This window comes from Brassica napus, chromosome C3, assembly GCF_020379485.1.
Source record: "Brassica napus cultivar Da-Ae chromosome C3, Da-Ae, whole genome shotgun sequence".
Classification (NCBI taxonomy): domain Eukaryota; kingdom Viridiplantae; phylum Streptophyta; class Magnoliopsida; order Brassicales; family Brassicaceae; genus Brassica; species Brassica napus.
The window spans coordinates 27593191-27613045 of NC_063446.1; the positions used below are offsets into that span (position 1 = coordinate 27593191).

Below are 19855 nucleotides of genomic sequence, written 5' to 3' on the forward strand. Positions count from 1 at the left end.
TGTGATTGGTTTCCAAGAAGGTAGCGTGCAACCAATCTAACCGTTGTAATTAATAGAGCTATGTCAATACACTAAATAAATTACTATGTTTAAAAAAAAATACAGGACAATTTGGAGTGAAACGAGCGTTGAAAAGGTGTTAACAATAGATTACCAAAAAGTAGGAAGAATAAAAATTTACCTGAGATTTAATAGCTGATAGATGTATTTAATATCAAGTTTGAAGAAATTTATACTAAAATAATAAAAAATTTGTTTAGTAAATATTAATTAAAATACTTTAAAATTGTTAGTTAAATTTTTATTATATATTTAGAAATAGTAATTTGAATTTACAAATGAACATTATTATATTATTAAAAAAATAGTATTCAATGCACTCTGTTTCCTAGATGCAATCTGGAGTATTGCACATTAGTTAAGTCAGTGATTCGTTCTTGAAGTACCCAAGAAAACATCTTAAATTCTTTAAGTAAGATGTACTTTATTACACTATCATTGGTATTGCCTCTTTGACATATCAACTGGATTACCAGACAGAGACCAAACAAGATCAGTTCGTACGATCATGTCTTCTTCCACTCTTCCTCCACTCCTCCTCTTCTTCACCGTCTTATTTCTCTCCGCCGTCGCCGATCACCACGACAAAACCAGATCTCGCTTCAGACCACCCCACTTCTCCTCCTCCTCCTCTTCTCCCTCCCAAAACGCCACGTCACCTACTCGCTACTTCGAGGTCAAAAAGCCACCCGTCCCCGATTCTCCCTCAACTCAACAACCCTGCTCCCACCAATTCCTCCACCACGACTTCGCCTACACCTACTCCAAACCCCCCGTCCTCGCCAACTACACTCTCCCCTCTCACTGCCCTTCCCAACAATTCTCCAAAATCGTCCTCGAGCTCAGATCCACCTGCCGAGGCCGACAGTTCGACCGAATCTTCGGCGTCTGGCTCGACGGCGCAGAGCTTCTCCGCAGCTGCACCGCCGAGCCTACGCGAAACGGCATCGTTTGGTCCGTCGAGAAAGACGTCACTAAATACCACTCCCTCCTCGTCAAGAACCAGACTCAGACCCTCGCTCTCTACCTCGGCAACATCGTGGACAAAACCTACACCGGTGTTTACCACGTCGATGTCATCTTCCATTACTATCCACTCGATTCGAGCCACATCTCTCCTCCTCCAGCTGATATGATCGTGCCTATTTCGAGAAGCCTCCCTTTAAACGACGGGCTATGGTTCGAGATCTTGAGTTCGGGTGATGCCAAGCGCAAGGAGATCAAGATCCCTAGGAATGTGTATAGAGCCGTTCTCGAAGTTTATGTTTCTTTCCACGAGAACGATGAGTTTTGGTATGGGAATCTTCCTAACGACTTTATTACAGCTAACAATCTTAGTACCGCTGGTGGTAACGGACCTTTTAGAGAAGTTGTGGTGACTCTCGACGGTAAAGTCGCGGGAGCGGTTTGGCCTTTCCCCGTTGTTTTCACCGGTGGAATCAATCCTTTGCTGTGGAGACCCGTGACGGCTATTGGCTCGTTTGATCTGCCGAGTTATGATATTGAGATGACGCCGTTTTTGGGGAGTTTGTTGGATGGGGAGGGTCATGAGTTTGGGTTTAGTGTGACTAACGCGTTGAATGTTTGGTTTGTCGATGCGAATTTGCATCTTTGGTTGGATCGTGAGAAGGAGGTGGTCGAAGGGGAGGTTCTTGAGGTTAGTAGAAGCTCTCTGGAGGTTAGCTCTGTGTTAGATTTCAAAGGGTTGAATGGAGAGTTTAAGACGGAGGCTAAGAGGTTGGTAAGTTTGAAAGGTTTGGTCAAGTCTTCTCATGGGGAGATTGTGACCACTTCTCATCAGGAGTTCAGGTATGTAAACAAGATGGTTTTGGGTAAAGATGGGAGCTTGCAGATTATAGATCAGTTGATCGAAGGGGAAGACCGTGTTCAATCCAAGAGAGGGTCAAGGCCAATCTACGCGGCTAAATCTATTAAGAGTTTTCCTTTTTACCTCTACTCTGACTCCTTGGAGCAAGAGAACAACACGTCTCTGGAGGTTGCTAATGTCACGATGGGATTCAACGAGGAGAGATCAGAGAGTGATAATGGGATGATGAGAACGTTCAAGAGCAAGGTGGAGAATAAGCAAGAAGGGCAAGGGGTGATGGTGGTGAAGAATAACTTAGTGGTGAATGGATATGGGGGAACGCAACAAGTGTATAGCTATGTTGGAAGTGACCAGTGTTACTTTAGGAACATTAGTAGCTTCAACTACGACATTTTATATGACAAGGTTGAAGCTGTTTGCGAGAAGAATACACTGAAGATGCCCGAGCATCTAGCCGGACTAGAGACGTTGACCTCGCTCTTGCTGTGAATGACAGTGGAGAAAGAAACATCATTAAATAAGTACAGAAGAAGTATTTGTGTGTTTGTTTCTGTTATTTTCAGACGATGTCTCGGTCAGATTTGCTATGTTGTAAACCGTCTTCCCTCGTCATGTTCTAACTTCTAGGCAAATAGAACCGGTCCGGTTTATCAGGGGTTAATGATTGATAAACCGGTTAATTTGAATATTTTTCCAAAGTGGAAAAAGTTCCGTCCAAAACATCCTGGTTCATTGTGATTGATCAGATTTAACCACCAACTTCGGTTTATGACAAGATAAATTAAAAAGAGAATCGATTGGTAAACGCTCTATACCGAACCAGCGAATTGTACCGGACGGTTCACACAAAAAGCAAGAAAATCCAGATGGTGAGCCCCACTATCAACCAGATATATCCTACGTGGCTATATCGCAGCCGTCAAAATGTTTGACTTTACAAGGTCAAACCTTGATTAGCATCTCTCTCCGCGATAAGGAAACAACAGACCAGACCGCGGCACAAGGAACAGAGGCAATCAGACAGCATTCGAATTTGATCTTCGAACTTGTGTATGAGGATGAGTTTATCATCTCCAACCAGGTCCGATAAAATTTCAATTTTTGTTTGTTATTGCTAAACCCTTCCTTCAGAGAGAGATCAGAGACCACTGACCTCATCGTCGAAATCTCCTTGCAGCCTTGCCACGCTTTCAGACCAGACGACGTCATCATCTTCTCCGACATCCTCACTCCTCTACCCGACTTCGGCGTCCCCTTCGACATCGAAGAAGTCAAAGGACCCGTGATACAGTCTCCCATCAGAACTCAAGAAGATTTGAAGAGACTGCATCCTATCGATCTCGAGAAGCTTCGGTTCGTTGGTGACTCTCTCGAGATTCTGAGACGAGAGGTTGGGGAACACGCTGCTGTGTTGGGTTTCGTTGGTGCGCCTTGGACTGTAGCGACTTATATAGTTGAAGGGGGGATGTCTCGGACGTATACGGTGATAAAGAGTGTGTTTTTGTGTTAAGAGTGGTGAAGAGTGCTGGACCAAAAGCGCATATACTCAACCTAGGACATGGTGTCTTGGTAGGGACACCAGAGGAAGCTGTGGCTCATTTCTTTGAAACCGCCAGGAGCTTGGATTACCAAACACTTTTCCCTAATCATGTTGCGGCATAGAAACTTGTGTCTGAATTGGTTGTCTGAGGAATGGTGTGAACAAATGATGATTTTTTTCGTTTTGGTCTCTACAAACGTATAACGTAACGTCGTAACAGTCGAAACAGTCCCTTCCTTAATTCTTATCCTGCTGTGGGATAAATTAGGCTTCTTACGTCTTTGGCCCATATAACTATATCTAGTAGCGGTGAGGTTTTGTAAAATTTGAGTTTATGTTTTAAACTTTTGGGAAAATTTGTAAAATTAATGTAATAAAGTAATTGAGATAAAAATTAATATTGTAGTTTACCATGGTGAAACAAAATTGATAGTAAAACAAAACAAAGATAACTAATGTATATGGTTTAGTAATTTGTGTTAACTTTATATATGTGTTGTTATATGAAAGCTTTGGGATCTATATTTTAACTATATCCCTTATATATTAAGAGAATCATTGTAATAAATACATTCACATTATAAATAGGGGTGTTCAATCCGGATATCGGTTCAGTTTCGATTCGGTTTTTTCGGTTTTTTGGTATTTCGGTTAGTAAAATATAACTACCATTCTAAATCCATATTTACTTCGGTTCAGTTCAGTTTATATACCGCCAGTTTTCGGTTTATTCGGTTTTATACCTAAACATAATTATTTAGTTTGGGATCATATTATATAAATTTTAGAGTCATATTGTCATCGCAGTCATTTATTAAAAATATATTATATTTTCAAATAAAAGAACAAAAAAATAAAAACGCTTACACCTTCAAATGAAATAATCAAATCTAGAATTAAAATCAAAGCTCGAAATTTTGAAAATAAAAATAAAAAACAAAAGAGAAGTATGAAAGAAAATGTTTCCACTCTTCCATATTCAGTGTTCATCAAAGTCATGCTTCGTCGAGTGAAACTCTGTTCGTTTATAAATAAGAAAAAAAATTGTGAAGAATTTTCTCTAGTTATTATCCATCAAATTTATAACATTCACTTCAATTTAATCAATGCTAAAAGAAAGCAAAATGATTAAAAGAAGAAGACTAAAAAAATAAAAAGCCACAGTTACGATGAATTGTTATTTAATTATATTTTAAGTGTTTTTCAAATTATGATTCTTTATTACTATAAAAATATGGTAATAATTATTAACAAAAGAATAACTTATATAACAAATATATTTTTCATGTGACGTTATAAAATATGTACATATTCACATGTTTTTACTTTTGATCGGTTTTGTTCGGTTTATTCGGTTTAATCGGTTATAAACCAAACCATATCTAAATCCTACGGTTTTTATAAAATCATATCCATTCGGTTTATATGGTATATACCAAAACCACACCATATTGTCTATTTCAGTTCGGTTCGGTTCGGTATGGTTCGGTTTTACCATATTGGACATGCCTAATTATAATAGACACATGAGAGTCTCACAATGATTTGATAATAAGTATGTTTACGCGTTCACACTATATTCATAAATGTGTTCACACTATATTCATAAATGTGTTCACACTATGTACTTTGCATTTTTTTTTTAATATAAAACTCACATACATGGTTCCAATTAAACTATAGATTTTTCGGTTTGAATAAAAATAGATAACGAATCAAAAGCCAAACTATATATATATATATATATATATTATTTTTATTGTTTACAGATAAAATTGAGTAAAATATTCATAAATTTTGATTTGATTCGTTATCCGTTTTGATTTGAAAAAAAAAATCTGGATATCCGTAACTCTACGAAACAAATCAAATGCTAAAATACAATATCCAAAAATGAAGCAAATCACAAATACCAATATTTTTAGGAACATATATCTAATTTGATCTGTTATATATACATATATGTAAAGAATTATATATATACGTTATATATATTATACATTATATCAGTTTTACAATATTTTTATGAATTAAATTTATTATATTAGGTACTAGAATTTAAAAAGTTAAATAATGTTTTATTTTTGTAATAAAATGTTATTATTAAAAAAAATTCAATTATTTTTTAAATTTTTATTTTATATACGGATCAAATCGGATATTCTTTAAAATTCTAAAACATTTTGGATATCCGAGTCACTGAATATCTAGGTGGCTAAAGATCGAATCGACACGAATGCTTCGAAATACCCAGATATTCGATCTGTGTCCACTCCTATTTACGGATACAATTTTATTTTCTTTATATGAAAAAAATGACTAATGTCAAGGACTTTTTTATTTTTAATTAATTTTAATTTTATCTTTCATGTATTATTTTGAACAAAAATGTCATTTAATATTAATTAACAATATATTTGTCAACTATTTTTATATACTTTTTACATACACATACATGTGCACCTTGTTGTGAGCACCTTGTAACTAAGTATTCACCACAACTGAAGTATTTAAAAAGTTGAAATATTTTTTCTTAATGCTTCTTTCAGTACCGACCAAATTGTAGTGAAATGATTTGTCATAATAATTTTATTTTCTTTTTCTTAAACTATTATCTGTTTAGAAACTATAATATGAAACTATAATATGAAACTATTGGTTCGACATGACGACTTTCTAAAATTCATAACATGAAAATAAATAAATAATATTAATTTTTGGTTTTTACCGGAAAAAACCAAAAAATCAAACATTTTAACCGAATAAATTAAAATGAATATTAATTTAAAATAAAAGTTATATTTTAGAATATTAAAAAAAAAACAAAAAAAAACTTAAAAACGAACCAATATCCAGATTAAACAGATTTAATGTCTTTTTATTAAAAATAACTAAATTAATAATCACATTCCGCGCAAGGCGCGGATTCTTACCTAGTATGTTAGTATCAAAGCAACATTATTGGACAATATCTCCAAATAAGTATTTGCCAAGTTTTATATTAATATTATATTATAGTTTTGTTGAAAAGTTATTTTTTATTTTATTTATTTAATTTGAACCATTTAAACATGGACATTTAGCATATCCTCTTTTAAAAACATCTTTGCAGAGATACTTTTTTTCTTTATTTCTCCAACTTTTTGTTTTTGTAATCCTTGGCATTAGTGAGATAACTGTTGTCTTGATACTACTAATGGAACTGTTCTTATATTGTGTATACTTTGGATCTATATGTATCAAAGTCTATATTATCTAAATTTGATGTTACTTATATACTAAATAATCTTTGTGTAAACATCTAATTTGCATTTATTTTTAATATTATCTAAATTTAAATTTGCATAATGCATATTGTTGTGAGAAAGAAACGAAATAGACAGAAGTGAAAATTTGTCAAATTGGAAGAATAAAATAAACTATATGATCAAGATCAAGAATCATATCAAATCGTAACATATAAAGTTTCGAACCCATCCTGGTTAACAAAAAAAAAAAAAAAATTAATTTATTTGATAGTGTACACACACTACCGTGGCCTCACCAATTTGCTTTCATGAATCGCACCCCACTTGTATATCTTTCTATTTTATCAAATGCATAATAGGAGAGAAACATAAAACGACTTGTCGTACTCTAATGGTTCTGATAAATAATGTTAACTATCATCTTATATACGTCAACCGAATTATCACCGGCACTGACCCCACCCATGCCATTATTGCACATCTTTACAATTAATGTAGCTATCATCTAATATTCCAATATTATTATTAACCAATAATTGAAACTTGTTTTTTCGTTAGTAAAGTATAAAGTGATCTATAAACTATAGAGATTCCAGCATAATTAATTCGGCATTATTGTTAAGTTTCAAATTAAGAAGACGCCATGTTTCATCATACCCTTTAATATATACAAAAGGGTCAATGATAAATGTTCAAACGAATCAGTCTACCCAAGAGCCAATTTTCTAACACTTTTAAAATTTCACAAAACTTTGTATTCTTGTTAAAAGTTGTATAATACATTTCGGTGTATTCCATAAAATTTTACGATGCAAACTCTAATATCTAATTTTAGAATTTTATATTGTTGTTTTATAACTAAAGATATTTTAGTAAATTTTGGTTTATTGGTTTAGTTTTGGTATATATATAAGCTTCATATGTTTTAATCCACTTCGCACTGCATCGCAGTTAATAGTAACAGTTTTTTTATATATACCATATATTTATACATTTTTATAACTGTTAGAACCATACCGCAGTTGTACCGCTCGATCCGTCGTTACTATTCCGACCCATAAAATGAAACCTAACATTTCGATAGTTTGAAACGACTTGTATTTCTTATAGTTTGAAACGACAGGGATATGATTAAGTGGAAGAAAATGAATCTCATTAAACTTTCCGAGTCCCGACAGATGAACAAAAACCCACGTCGCGATAACAAATCACAAACTTGGTTGACTTTACATATTATAATGACGTATTGAGTGATTCGAACTCTCGTACTCGAATATTCCATTGATAAGGCATGAGAGAGTACAGAACCTTAATGTATTAGTTGTCCATCTTGAACATGCCATTTATTGAAGACTAATGATTAGTCTGCCGATTTACTTCTAAAAGTAACAGAAAAAATCTTATGAAACTTAATACTTTTTAAAAGTCAACTAGAATGGTCTGGAAGTTAAGAGTCAGAGATTTATGCATCTTCGAGTTTAGACAAAATGCATGCACGAGCTCACACGATCATGTTTTCTGTTTTTTACTAAGTCCTGTTTTCTGTTTTTATAAGCTAAAAATCAATTATTTTCTGTTTTACCAAAGATAATAATTAACCCCAAAAACAAAAGCTAAGATTAATACTAACTCTAAGTCCATAGCTTGTGTTACACTAACATTTTACAACCAGGAAATCAAGATCCGCAATGAAGAAACTTTTTGAAAAGCCCTTGAGAAATCAAAATCCATTAGGTCTTGATGCAGTAAAACTGATTTTCAAAATTAGTGCTTTATAATTCGAATACAGATGGTCAAATTAATGCTTTTACTTAATTTGCTGTATATATTTCCAAATTTCTAACGATCAATACAAATCATACAAAATTACAAATTACCAAATTAAGTGACGATCTATAGTCGTCTATCATATGAAATGGAACCAATGAAAATATTCTATTTCTTATTTTCAAAAAAAAAAAAAATTCTATTTCCTTATGTTCTCAAAAAAATTATATTTCATTTATGCTATGTAATCTGTTTGTAATAATATTTAAGAATATCCGTGGGAATTATTCCTTTTCCTATAATAATAAGACGGATTTGACGAATAATGTTTTCACTACATAAAAGTATGAGTTATTTTTTTAAATTCACAGATATAAACTCAAAAGAATACTCTAACAAAAATATGATTAAAAATAGGAAAGTAATATCGAAATAATTAAATCTCACTTAAAAAGCGCGCATCTCGGCCAACACTCTGTCTATAGCACTTCCTCTATATATAGTTGAGCCTACTTTCTCATTCACTACCATCTCCGAATCTGATCCCACCATCTCTCTAATCTGAGAGGCATCGAATTTGATTCCCGCAGATATCTTCCAAAAGGTTTGTCTCTCAATCCATTGAAACTCTGTTTTCTTAAATTTGATTTTATTATCCATCAGTCTATCAAAATCCTCTGTTCCATCGTCATTACAGAGAAGCGAGTAGAGATCAGTCTGATCAGCAATCATGGCGGGTCGGAACATAGAGAAGATGGCATCAATTGATGCGCAGCTACGACAACTGGCTCCCGCTAAAGTGAGTGAAGACGACAAGCTTATCGAGTACGATGCTCTTCTCCTCGACCGCTTCCTCGACATTCTCCAGGATCTTCACGGCGAGGATCTCCGTGAAACGGTAACAAAACTTGATTGATCACCTTTCGATTGAAGTCAATACACACACATTTGCTGAAATCACAAAAAGTTCAAACCATAGTTCTAAAAATAGGTCCAGGCAGAACCTAAGCACCTGCAACTCGGTCTTACTCTGAAACTGATTTTCTTAAAATTCGATTTAAACTATGCGAATCGGTTTAAATTATTTTAAATTAGTTAAAACCAATTTTAATCAATCTAAATTAGTACAAATCCATAAATTTGTCTAATCTTTTTTGTTTTATATGTTTTGATAATTCAGTTATAATTTATGTTATGGTTTATGTCTAATTTATTCAATCAAAATTAATACAAATCCATAATTCAGTGATGGTTTATGTTTTATATGTCAAATCCAAAAGGCTGTGATAGCCTTCTTTTTAAAAAAAAAAAACTAGATTTGGACTCGCACGGTTAATTTTCATGCTTATATATATTTTACATAATTAGAATATATTTTTAAAGTTACTTATATATTTAAATGTTTATATATAATTATTTTAAATATAACAATTTGATAGTTTTCATGTTGTAAGTTAATTGATTATTTCAAATAATCACATGTATTTGGTATTTTATATTATATATATTTTAAAATTATTTTTTATTCAATTATTATGATCTTGATCCGTAATTCAAAGCGCTAGATTTCCTTTGTCAATATTTTTTTATGTTTATTCATTTAAGATAATAACTATATATATATATATATATAAGTTTAAGATAAGTTAATTTTATATATGAATTATCTAATTTACTAATGTTAACCCGTTCTACCAACATATTATATTTCTAGCATAAATTTTTAATGTTTGTGAAAATAAAATATATTAATTTATCAGTTTAAAATAATTTTATCATATTTAATTAAATACAATGTTTTATTTTAAAATGATAGATATAACTATAAAATAGTAAAATTTGATATAATTTTTTTCATTTTATAAAAGATAACTGAGTATATATATATATATATATTAATGTATAATAACATTAATTTCATTACTAATTACAAAATTAGTGAAAATATTTATATACAATTTTTGATAATTAAGATATTGTTATAATATTTTTCAACACATTTGTTAAGAAAATTAATTATATATTTATATTTTAAATTAAAAGATATCAAATTATATTATGGTTTAAGTAGTTAATAGATTATATATTAGCATTAAGGAAATACATTTAATAAAAAATTTAAATGATGATCCAAATAAAAATATCACACATGAATAAATGTGAGTTTGTTAACCAATCCGGGTTTTTAGGAGTCTTTGTTATATTAGGAATGATATATTATTAATCCATATTATTAGTAATATATGAATGATAAGTGAGGGTCCATTTAAAAAAAATCACACATGAATGAGTGTTGTGACTTCTGTTTTAATATATAAGATTGATTGTGCATCAAAATTGTTTTATATTTAAACAAAAAAATATTTTTTTCAATATAAAAATAAAAATATAAATAATCTAGACACCAAATAATCTGCCTTCTACCATTCTTGTGAAATCATCTTGCTGTACAGGTTCAAGAGCTATACGAGCTATCTGCTGAGTATGAAGGCAAACGTGAGCCTAAGAAGCTTGAGGAGCTAGGGAAAGTCCTCACCAGTTTGGACGCTGGTGACTCCATTGTTATCTCCAAGGCTTTCTCCCACATGCTCAACTTAGCAAACTTGGCTGAGGAGGTTCAGATTGCTTACCGCCGCAGGATCAAGAAGCTCAAGAAAGGTGATTTCGTTGACGAGAGCTCTGCGGCTACTGAGTCTGATATTGAAGAGACTTTCAAGAGGCTAGTTTCGGATCTTGGTAAGTCTCCTGAAGAGATCTTTGATGCTTTGAAGAACCAGACCGTGGATCTGGTTTTGACTGCTCATCCTACTCAGTCTGTGCGTAGATCTTTGCTTCAGAAGCACGGCAGGTTAGTTTCTTTTCTTTTACTTTCTATAGAGAGAGATCAGTGAGGCAACTCTTTTGAACTTGAAATGTTTTTTTTTTCAGGATAAGAGACTGTCTTGCTCAGCTGTATGCTAAGGACATTACTCCTGATGACAAGCAGGAGCTTGATGAGTCTCTGCAAAGAGAGATTCAAGCTGCATTCCGCACTGATGAGATTAGGAGAACACCTCCAACACCTCAAGATGAGATGAGGGCTGGAATGAGCTACTTCCATGAGACTATCTGGAACGGTGTCCCCAAGTTCCTTCGCCGTGTGGACACTGCTCTCAAAAACATTGGCATTGATGAACGTGTTCCTTACAATGCTCCATTGATTCAGTTCTCTTCTTGGATGGGCGGTGATCGTGATGGTACATTACTTACTGCCTAATGAATCTCTCTCTTGTTTCCTTTTGTCCACCCTCTAATCTAGCTTACCGGAATTTGCAGGTAATCCGAGGGTCACGCCTGAGGTCACTAGAGATGTGTGCTTGTTGGCTAGAATGATGGCTGCCAATCTCTACTATAACCAAATCGAGAATCTGATGTTTGAGGTTTCTTGCTCAACAAGACAGTGCTTTTTCAATTCTCTCAAGATCCTATTGATTCATTCATTATTTTCTTCTTGGCAGTTGTCTATGTGGCGTTGCACTGATGAGTTCCGAGCCAAGGCTGATGAAATCCACAGGAACTCAAGGAAAGATGCTGCAAAACATTACATAGGTTAGAAGCAGATACCATTCTTAGGAAACACATAAGTATATATCATTGTTTTAAAAATCGGTCTTTTTTTTGCATATCTAATTTTGCTAATTAAAGTTAAGAACTAAAATATCTTATACAAATATAAAATATATATAAATAAATCAATAATTCGTTAACACTAGGCTCCGAATAATCTGCCTAGTTGCTAGTACTCTACAAAGCGTCTAGTTTCCATTTAGTGATTTGTTTAACATTGGTATATACAATGCTACTGCTTGTACATTTGTAATTAATATTTTTCTTTAACTCAATGCAGAATTTTGGAAGACAATTCCTCCAACTGAGCCATACCGTGTGATCCTTGGTGATGTGAGGGACAAACTCTATCACACACGTGAGCGCTCTCGTCAATTGCTGAGTAATGGAATCTCAGACATCCCTGAAGAAGCTACTTTCACCAATGTGGAACAGGTAAAAAACCTCTATGATCTGTTAGTTCTTTCCCTTACTTGTCCAGCCTTGTGTTTACTCTTCTTTTGTTCTCTTTTACGCAGTTCTTGGAGCCTCTTGAGCTCTGCTACCGCTCACTATGTTCATGCGGTGACCGTCCAATAGCTGATGGAACCCTTCTTGATTTTTTGAGGCAAGTCTCCACCTTCGGACTCTCCCTTGTCAGGCTTGACATTAGGCAAGAGTCTGAACGCCACACCGATGTCTTGGACGCTATCACCAAACACTTGGACGGTTCCTCGTACAGAGAATGGTCTGAAGAACGTCGCCAAGAATGGCTTCTATCTGAACTAAGCGGCAAACGTCCACTTTTTGGACCAGATCTTCCCAAAACCGAAGAAATTGCTGATGTTCTTGACACATTCAAAGTCATATCCGAACTGCCTTCGGATTGCTTTGGAGCTTACATTATCTCCATGGCGACCTCACCTAGCGATGTCCTTGCCGTTGAGCTTCTACAGCGCGAGTGCCACGTGAAAACGCCGCTAAGAGTTGTTCCTCTCTTTGAGAAGCTAGCTGATCTCGAAGCCGCTCCTGCAGCTGTTTCAAGACTCTTTTCGCTAGACTGGTACAAGAACCGTATTAACGGTAAACAAGAGGTTATGATTGGGTACTCAGACTCAGGGAAAGACGCTGGGCGTCTCTCAGCTGCTTGGGAGCTGTACAAAGCTCAAGAGGAGCTTGTGAAGGTTGCTAAGAAGTACGGAGTGAAGCTGACTATGTTCCATGGACGTGGCGGCACTGTCGGAAGAGGAGGTGGTCCTACTCATCTTGCTATATTGTCTCAGCCGCCGGACACAGTTAACGGCTCGCTGAGAGTGACGGTTCAAGGTGAAGTCATTGAGCAATCTTTTGGAGAGGAGCACTTGTGCTTTAGAACGCTTCAGCGTTTCACAGCAGCTACTCTTGAGCATGGGATGAACCCTCCTGTTTCGCCTAAACCTGAGTGGCGTGCGTTGCTAGATGCAATGGCTGTTGTTGCTACTGAGGAGTATCGATGTGTGGTGTTCCAAGAACCTCGATTTGTCGAGTACTTCCGTCTTGTAAGTACTCATTCATTCACATTTAACAATATCTATAGTTCAAAGCAGTTTTCAAGAACTAGCTAGACACTAACTAGGTGCTTTGCAGAAGATAGTCGACTAGACGGATTATTTGAAAATTGATTATTGGTTTATTTTATATTTATATAAGATATTTTAGTTTTTGGATTTAATTATAAAACTATTTTGATAAAATATACTTCTCTGTTTCTGGAAGTGGATGAATGTTAAATTCTATCTTTTTTTGTCTCTGCTGTCTCGCAATGATACACAAAGCCAAACTATTTTTTTTCCTTTTCCTCAATCGAAATTGCAGTTAGTTCAATCTTATACTTGTACAACAAGGAATCACCCAAAAGTTGGGTTACACAAAAATTACTAACCCTAAAGCCGTTTAAGGGAATCTCAACTCTCTTCGACCATGAAAGGAGATCTATAAGAGGTAAGATCATTCATCTTCCGATGGCAAAGTCGGGCTCTTTGAGCAGCTCTCTCTCTTGTGAAGTTCCAACATCCTTTTCTCTGGGTTACAAAGCCCTGCACCAGTAACATAATCAAAAATTGTGATCAGTACTTGTAGAAATGCTTATGCAAAGTGAATCTGGAAGCATGTGAATATGGAACCTGAGCATTTTGGTATATCCCAAACAGCAATGGAGGAAGGTGAGCACTCTGGTTCACAAAGAGTCTTGTGGTTCTCGTGGTTGACGTTCATCGCCAGCATCCACGCACCTATTGTCACGTCCTCGTTGCTAAACATCCTGAAACTTAAGTTTCAAAAAAATATCTCTCTTTATTAAACAAAAAAAGGCTTGACAGATAAAAAAACTGAATCTGTATCGAGGAACATAACTCATGGAGACATTCAAAGACGAGTAAAATAAAGGAGACATGACTTACCTGTTTTTCTTAAGAGCAACTAAACTGGTGACAACATCTGCAGAAAGAGCATATATGGGGCCATAGGCATGAAGAAAGTACTCTTGACCCAGCAAATCTGCCAAAGGTTCATACCTGCAAAGCTCCAAGATCATTACTGAATCACAAGAGATGTTTACATGTTTAAAATCCGACCATATCTTCAAAGTATCTCAAAATATAAGCATGCTCAGTTAGTTCTTAATTCTAGCTTCTTTTCCTGTCCTTACCATTTTAGCTTTGGATCCGTGAAAACAGGACCTTTCTTCAGGCACCCAAGATATGTCTGAGAGTGACTCCTCTCTTTGGCCAACAGCAATGACAACCGATCTGTAAAAGAAAACAACCAGCCTCATATACTATCCACGATTAATGCGAAAACTCAAGAGAATGTAATATCAATTACCTGGCCTCAGATATATATCATCATCAGCTTTGACATAGAACGCTGAATCATATAGTGCATACGCAGCTTTGAAGAAAGCCAAACTATACCAAAGACCATGGATCAGAGTTATTCAAGTTATCTTTAAAATAAGATGTGAATCATGTGAAACAGAGAAGTGTTACTCTTCTAACTAACGTTTTGTATGGGAGCTTACTGTACTCCTCCTCGATATCAAGCAGTATGAAGTCATCGTACTCTGCGATCTCCCTTCTAAGCTCAGCCATCTTCGCTTCATCTTTGGTTTTGCCTATAATAAACCTAATGACCAACCCTCTTGACTCCTCCAAGCTGCAGAGAGCAGTGAATCATTGAAGATAACAACTCAAAATTCATGTTATAACGGATGCTGGAAGATAATAAACACAATAAAATAATAAAGTAGACGACAGAGAGATTTAAGGTGGTTCACCTAATTGGCTAGGACAAAGAGATGATGGAAGCTGCATTTCATATTTTCATTATGGTCATGATAAGAACATGCCATGAAGTACAAATCCACTAATTTGTCTACCTTCTTTTGCTCTGTATATATAATTTTGATAATTCATCAAATCAAATTTATAATTAAATTAAAAAAACTAAAATATTTTATATAAATGTAATATATATATAAAATAAATTAGTAATTTTTTCTAGACTAGATCTCGCGGGGGCCCCCAATAATCAGTCTAGCACCGCCTAGCGATTTCTTGAATATTGGTCAATACAGAAGAAGTAACTAAATAATGTTAGTTAGTCCTATCACATCAACCGATCATATGAGTGTATATCAAAACTCAGAAAAATGCTATATTCAGATCTCTAAGGTTTGAGATTATGATGAATGCAATAGTTCAATCATTCTGATAAAAAAAAATGATGTTCAGAGAACACTAGTCTACAGCTAGCAGAGATGATGCAATAGTTCAATCAGTACCGTCGAAGCCCTTGTGGATCGGACGGCATCCACGTGTTTCTAAGCGCTCGTCTCCTCCCAGCTGAACTAAATCCGGTCTGGATCCCGACGAATCCCATCACCTTGTGCCTCTTCACTCCGCCATTAGTGTTACGATTTCCAGCGACGTCCCAGACGATGCGCACCGTCTTAGGAGGAGAGTTGGTGAGGCAGGTCCGGGCTGATAACCGGATACCCGGGAAAATAATGGCGGATAGTCCGAAGAGGAATCCGAATAGCCCGATCGCTATAGAGGCGATGACGATCAGAGACGTCGGTCGCCGCGATGGACGCGCGTGAAAGAGCTTCAGCCTCGGAGAAGATGGCATGGTTTTGTAACGGATCCTCAAGCTTGTTTCGTCTTAATAACGGTCGTTAGTGGGCGATACGGATGTTCTGTTTCGCAAGATCAGTTGGATCCAGTTTATTCGGATCCGGATCCTTTTTCCAGACGCACGGGTTTTAATGTGTGTGAAAGTTTGGAATATACAATTTTAGAACATTAATGATGGTAACAGAAGTTTGGCAGGTGATTTGACCAAAACATAACAAAAAATAAAGTTATGAAAATAGAAAATAGTGGTGAAAGCGTTTTTGGCCTAGAAATTAATAAAAGGGATACGAGTTTTGGGATCAAGAATATGAGGGTTCACTTTCTTAAGTATGCATAATTCATGAAGATGTGTTTTATTTCGAAGTTTGTTTAATAACTTCTAACAAAGGTTTCACATCTTCCACAAGAATGTTTTAAAAGTGATTAAGAAGCAAGAACTGAATCTGTGTCCACACGAGATTAGAATGTCTTAATCATACAATGATAAATGTCTTGGCCAACCAACGAGAGTATCAGCATATGATATCACTTTATTACGAAAAGGTGACTGGTTCGCTTCAACTCCAATCAATAATATTATCCTGATTTTAAGTTTTATAAAAATGTCATTTGTTATGTAAACAAACAAGAAAGATCAAAGAAGTGCCAAGAAACTAGAGTGGAAAGAGCAGTCATAGCTTATATATATTTGAGTGTTCCAAAAAAAGCTAATATATATTTGAATCTTGGGAGCTATCAGAGTCAAGTAGTTCATCAACACAAAGCAACATCTCATCACTAACATTATTTACAACTCCGACATTACTAACTTGCCTTTCTTCTGCTGCAGATGATGAAGAAGCTCTTCTCGCAAACAATCTTCTTCTCATATGAAGACTGGTGTTGTCTCTGGCGTATCTCCAGCATTGCTCTCTCGGAGTAGGTTCTCTGTTTCTGAAGATGGTTCTGTTTGGTTGGTTCCAATTAGTGGAGGTTCATCGTCTCATCCTTCTACACCTGCTTCTTTGTTCGATGGTAGGTTATCGCGATCTTTAGCTAGATAAGACGCCTGCGCAAAAGTGAGAGTTCGATGAAGTGCCCTGTCTAGAGGGAGAGTGAAAGTGAGGCTTTGGCACTACCTTTCGCAGTGTTGGGTTTTGTGCACTCGTATAGCATTTTCTTGAGCAGAATTGGCCCAGGGAAGACCATCAAGTATATTCTTTTGAGAGCATTTCGTTCTACATCATCCATGGTTTTGAACCCAAAACCTTTAGTCCAAAGTTTCCACTAAACTTGGCAACGCAGCAACAACAAGCTTCTCCACTGTAATAGCCGAGGAATGAGAGCAGATATAATGTGAGCTTGGAGATTATTGAGTAGCTATATGTGCAACTAGCTGGAATCAGATCCTAAGTTTTAGTAACAAATCCTATGTGAAGCTATTTAAAAAGTGGAAGTTGGTACTTTTTGACCGGTTAATACTGTAAGAGGTAAGAGCCTTTTTACTGAAGTGATTTCTTATTGCTTGAGATCAAAAGAGATTACAACTCACGATTTAAGTAATGCAAAACTAGCTAAAAAATAGGAAACAACTAACCAACTAGTAACCATCTTCCTACAAGTCAGGAGAGGTTTATTGACTCAGAAACAAATTTAAAAAACTCCAAAAGACTCGGTAAACCAACTAACTTGTCGACCAAGTAACTTTATTCTTCAATCCTTCCCCTAAACTGAAACACTCTGCTTCAGTTTACTCTTCCTTTAAGCCAACTCCCATCTTCAACCTCGGCTTCTCGAACACTTCTAACTTCACCGGTTTGGTCATGATATCAAACAGTTGTTCCAGAGTCGAGTAGTACTCCAAACATATCACTTCTTCATTCACAAGTTCACGTAAAAACTGGTACCTCACATGAATGTGTTTGCTCCTTCCTTGTAAGACAAGATTCTTTGAGAGTTTGATTGTAGAACTGTTGTCACACATCAGAAGTGTACCTTTCCCTTGATCGACCCCAACATTCTCAAGAACATTCCTTAGCCACACTGCTTGACACGCTCCATATGCTGCTGCTACATATTCCGCTTCGGTGGTTGAGAGAGTGACAATGGGCTGCTTCTTTGATGCCCAAGACACGGCTCCTCGCCCTAGTATGAACGTGTATCCCGACGTGCTTCTTGTATCATCTAAGTCTCCAGCATAATCGCTATCAACATAGCCAATCAACTTCTCCTCTTTCCCACTCTTGTACTGAATTCCAAAGTTGATTGTCCCTTGCACATACCTTAGTATTCTCTTTGCAGCCATCAAGTGTGGCTCTCCCGGGTGCTCCATGTATCTACTGACGAGATTGACCGAGTATATAAGATTAGGTCGAGTTGCAGTCAGATACCTTAAGCTACCAACTAGCTGTTTGAATGATGTAGGATCCACTTTCGTACCATCTCCTTCTTTGGTTAGCTTCATTCCAGGAACAATTGGATTCAGAACATGGTTGCAGTCTTCGATACCAAACTTCCTCAGCATCTCCGATGCATACTTCCTCTGAGTGATGAAGATTCCTCTTGTATCTTGTATCACTTATACTCCAAGAAAGTACTTCATCATTCCCAGATCTGTCATAGAGAATTCTTCTTCCATTGTTGCCTTGAACTCGTTGAGCATGATCTATGAGTTACTTCTGTAGATGAGATCATCTACATACAAGCTTACAATCAAGACACCTTCTTCTTCCTTCTTGACAAACAGAGTATGTTCACATTAGCATTTTGTGAACCCCTTGCTCTCAAAGTATCCTTCAATCCTGCTGTACCAAGCTCTAGGAACTTGTCTTAGACCATATAGAGCCTTCCTGAGCTTATACACCTTCTCGCCATTTTCTTTAAGCTCAAACCCTCTTGGTTGTTCAATGTATACATCCTCTTCTAACTCCCCATGAAGAAAGGCGCTTTTCACATCTAGCTGGAGTACTTTCCACCTTCTCTGTGCGGCTATTGCAATGATCAGTCTGATTGTGTCCCACCTAGCTACCGGAGAAAACACCTCATGAAAGTCCACTCCATGTGTCTGGTGGAAACCCTTTGCAACTAACCTAGCCTTGTACTTATCAACTTCACCCTTCTCGTTGAGCTTAGTCTTGTAAACCCATTTAACTCCAATCACTTTAGCTCCATTGGGTAAAGACACCAGCTCCCAAGTTTCATTGTCTTCTATGGATTTGATTTCCACCTCCATTGCCTTTCTCCACTTCTCTTCTTTCACTGCTTCCTCAAATTTCTCCGGGTCTTCATCTGAAGCGTACACTAGCACCCACGACTCTAGTTCTTCTTCTTCTTCTCCTTCCATAAACAACCCTCCTTCAACCACATAGTCTCTCATCCATGCTGGCTTTAACACGCTTCTACCAGCTCTACTTCTGCTCGTTTCTTCTCTCTCTGTTTCTCTAGGCTGAACGGTTTGTTCCTCCTGTGGCTCATCATCATTTCTTTCTTCTTCGTTAGCTATTGAATCAGCCTGCTCTTCTTCATCATCATTGCCTCTCTCTTCCTCTTCTCCAGCAACTTCTATCGGTTTCTCTTCTTATGCTTTTCCTTCCCAATCCCACTTCTTACTCTCATCAAACTTCACATCTTTGCTGATGATGATCTTCTTGGTTACTGGATTGTATAACCGGTAAGC

General features: G+C 36.0%; 4 protein-coding genes across 6 annotated transcripts; 3 read left to right on the top strand and 1 right to left on the bottom strand.

Annotated features, from left to right (window-relative positions):
- The first annotated feature begins 400 nt into the window (after positions 1-400).
- LOC106389199 (peptide-N4-(N-acetyl-beta-glucosaminyl)asparagine amidase A-like) lies at positions 401-2500 on the top strand. The gene has a single exon (XM_013829403.3). The coding sequence runs from the start codon at positions 569-571 to the stop codon at positions 2375-2377; it is 1809 nt and encodes a 602-aa protein (XP_013684857.1). The 5' UTR covers positions 401-568; the 3' UTR covers positions 2378-2500.
- Positions 2501-2946: 446 nt separating this feature from the next.
- On the top strand, positions 2947-3550 carry LOC111203681 (uroporphyrinogen decarboxylase 1, chloroplastic-like). The gene is made up of 3 exons (XM_022697644.1): positions 2947-2969; positions 3020-3312; positions 3402-3550. Exons 1-3 carry the CDS (start codon positions 2947-2949, stop codon positions 3548-3550), a joined length of 465 nt encoding a protein of 154 aa, XP_022553365.1.
- A 5389-nt stretch (positions 3551-8939) lies between these two features.
- LOC106389197 (phosphoenolpyruvate carboxylase 3-like) lies at positions 8940-13654 on the top strand. Of its 2 annotated transcripts, XM_048753090.1 has the most exons (8): positions 8940-9047; positions 9141-9341; positions 10897-11291; positions 11372-11679; positions 11759-11862; positions 11941-12031; positions 12330-12484; positions 12568-13654. In XM_048753090.1, the coding sequence occupies exons 2-8, from the start codon at positions 9174-9176 to the stop codon at positions 13630-13632; spliced, it is 2286 nt and encodes a 761-aa protein (XP_048609047.1). In that variant the 5' UTR covers positions 8940-9047; positions 9141-9173; the 3' UTR covers positions 13633-13654. The 2 variants fall into 2 exon arrangements, with proteins under 2 accessions (XP_048609047.1, XP_048609048.1); XM_048753091.1 differs by lacking the exon at positions 8940-9047 and having other exon boundaries at positions 9093-9341.
- A 176-nt stretch (positions 13655-13830) lies between these two features.
- LOC106389198 (probable beta-1,3-galactosyltransferase 13) lies at positions 13831-16381 on the bottom strand. 2 transcript variants are annotated; one of them, XM_013829402.3, is made up of 7 exons: positions 15849-16381; positions 15068-15220; positions 14891-14973; positions 14715-14814; positions 14467-14580; positions 14191-14327; positions 13831-14103 (listed from the first exon to the last, which is right to left on the bottom strand). In XM_013829402.3, exons 1-7 carry the CDS (start codon positions 16193-16195, stop codon positions 14015-14017), a joined length of 1023 nt encoding a protein of 340 aa, XP_013684856.1. In that variant the 5' UTR covers positions 16196-16381; the 3' UTR covers positions 13831-14014. The 2 variants fall into 2 exon arrangements, with proteins under 2 accessions (XP_013684856.1, XP_013684855.1); XM_013829401.3 differs by having other exon boundaries at positions 14191-14333.
- Between the last annotated feature and the right edge of the window lie 3474 nt (positions 16382-19855).

Excerpts from the sequence above, each read along its gene's own strand:
- LOC111203681 (XM_022697644.1), top strand. The coding sequence starts at position 2,947 with ATGAGTTTATCATCTCCAACCAG. Across the intron at positions 2,970-3,019 it reads AGTTTATCATCTCCAACCAG|AGAGAGATCAGAGACCACTG; the intron begins GTCCGATAAAAT and ends CCCTTCCTTCAG. Across the intron at positions 3,313-3,401 it reads TGCTGTGTTGGGTTTCGTTG|TGGTGAAGAGTGCTGGACCA; the intron begins GTGCGCCTTGGA and ends TTGTGTTAAGAG.
- LOC106389198 (XM_013829401.3), bottom strand. The coding sequence starts at position 16,195 with ATGCCATCTTCTCCGAGGCTGAAGCTCTTTCACGCGCGTCCATCGCGG. Across the intron at positions 14,815-14,890 it reads TGATATATATCTGAGGCCAG|ATCGGTTGTCATTGCTGTTG; the intron begins GTAATTGATATT and ends TTTCTTTTACAG. Across the intron at positions 14,334-14,466 it reads GTTGCTCTTAAGAAAAACAG|TTTCAGGATGTTTAGCAACG; the intron begins GTAAGTCATGTC and ends TTGAAACTTAAG.
- LOC106389197 (XM_048753090.1), top strand. The coding sequence starts at position 9,174 with ATGGCGGGTCGGAACATAGAGAAGATGGCATCAATTGATGCGCAGCTA. Across the intron at positions 11,292-11,371 it reads TTGCTTCAGAAGCACGGCAG|GATAAGAGACTGTCTTGCTC; the intron begins GTTAGTTTCTTT and ends TTTTTTTTTCAG. Across the intron at positions 11,863-11,940 it reads TCGAGAATCTGATGTTTGAG|TTGTCTATGTGGCGTTGCAC; the intron begins GTTTCTTGCTCA and ends TCTTCTTGGCAG.
- LOC106389199 (XM_013829403.3), top strand. The coding sequence starts at position 569 with ATGTCTTCTTCCACTCTTCCTCCACTCCTCCTCTTCTTCACCGTCTTA.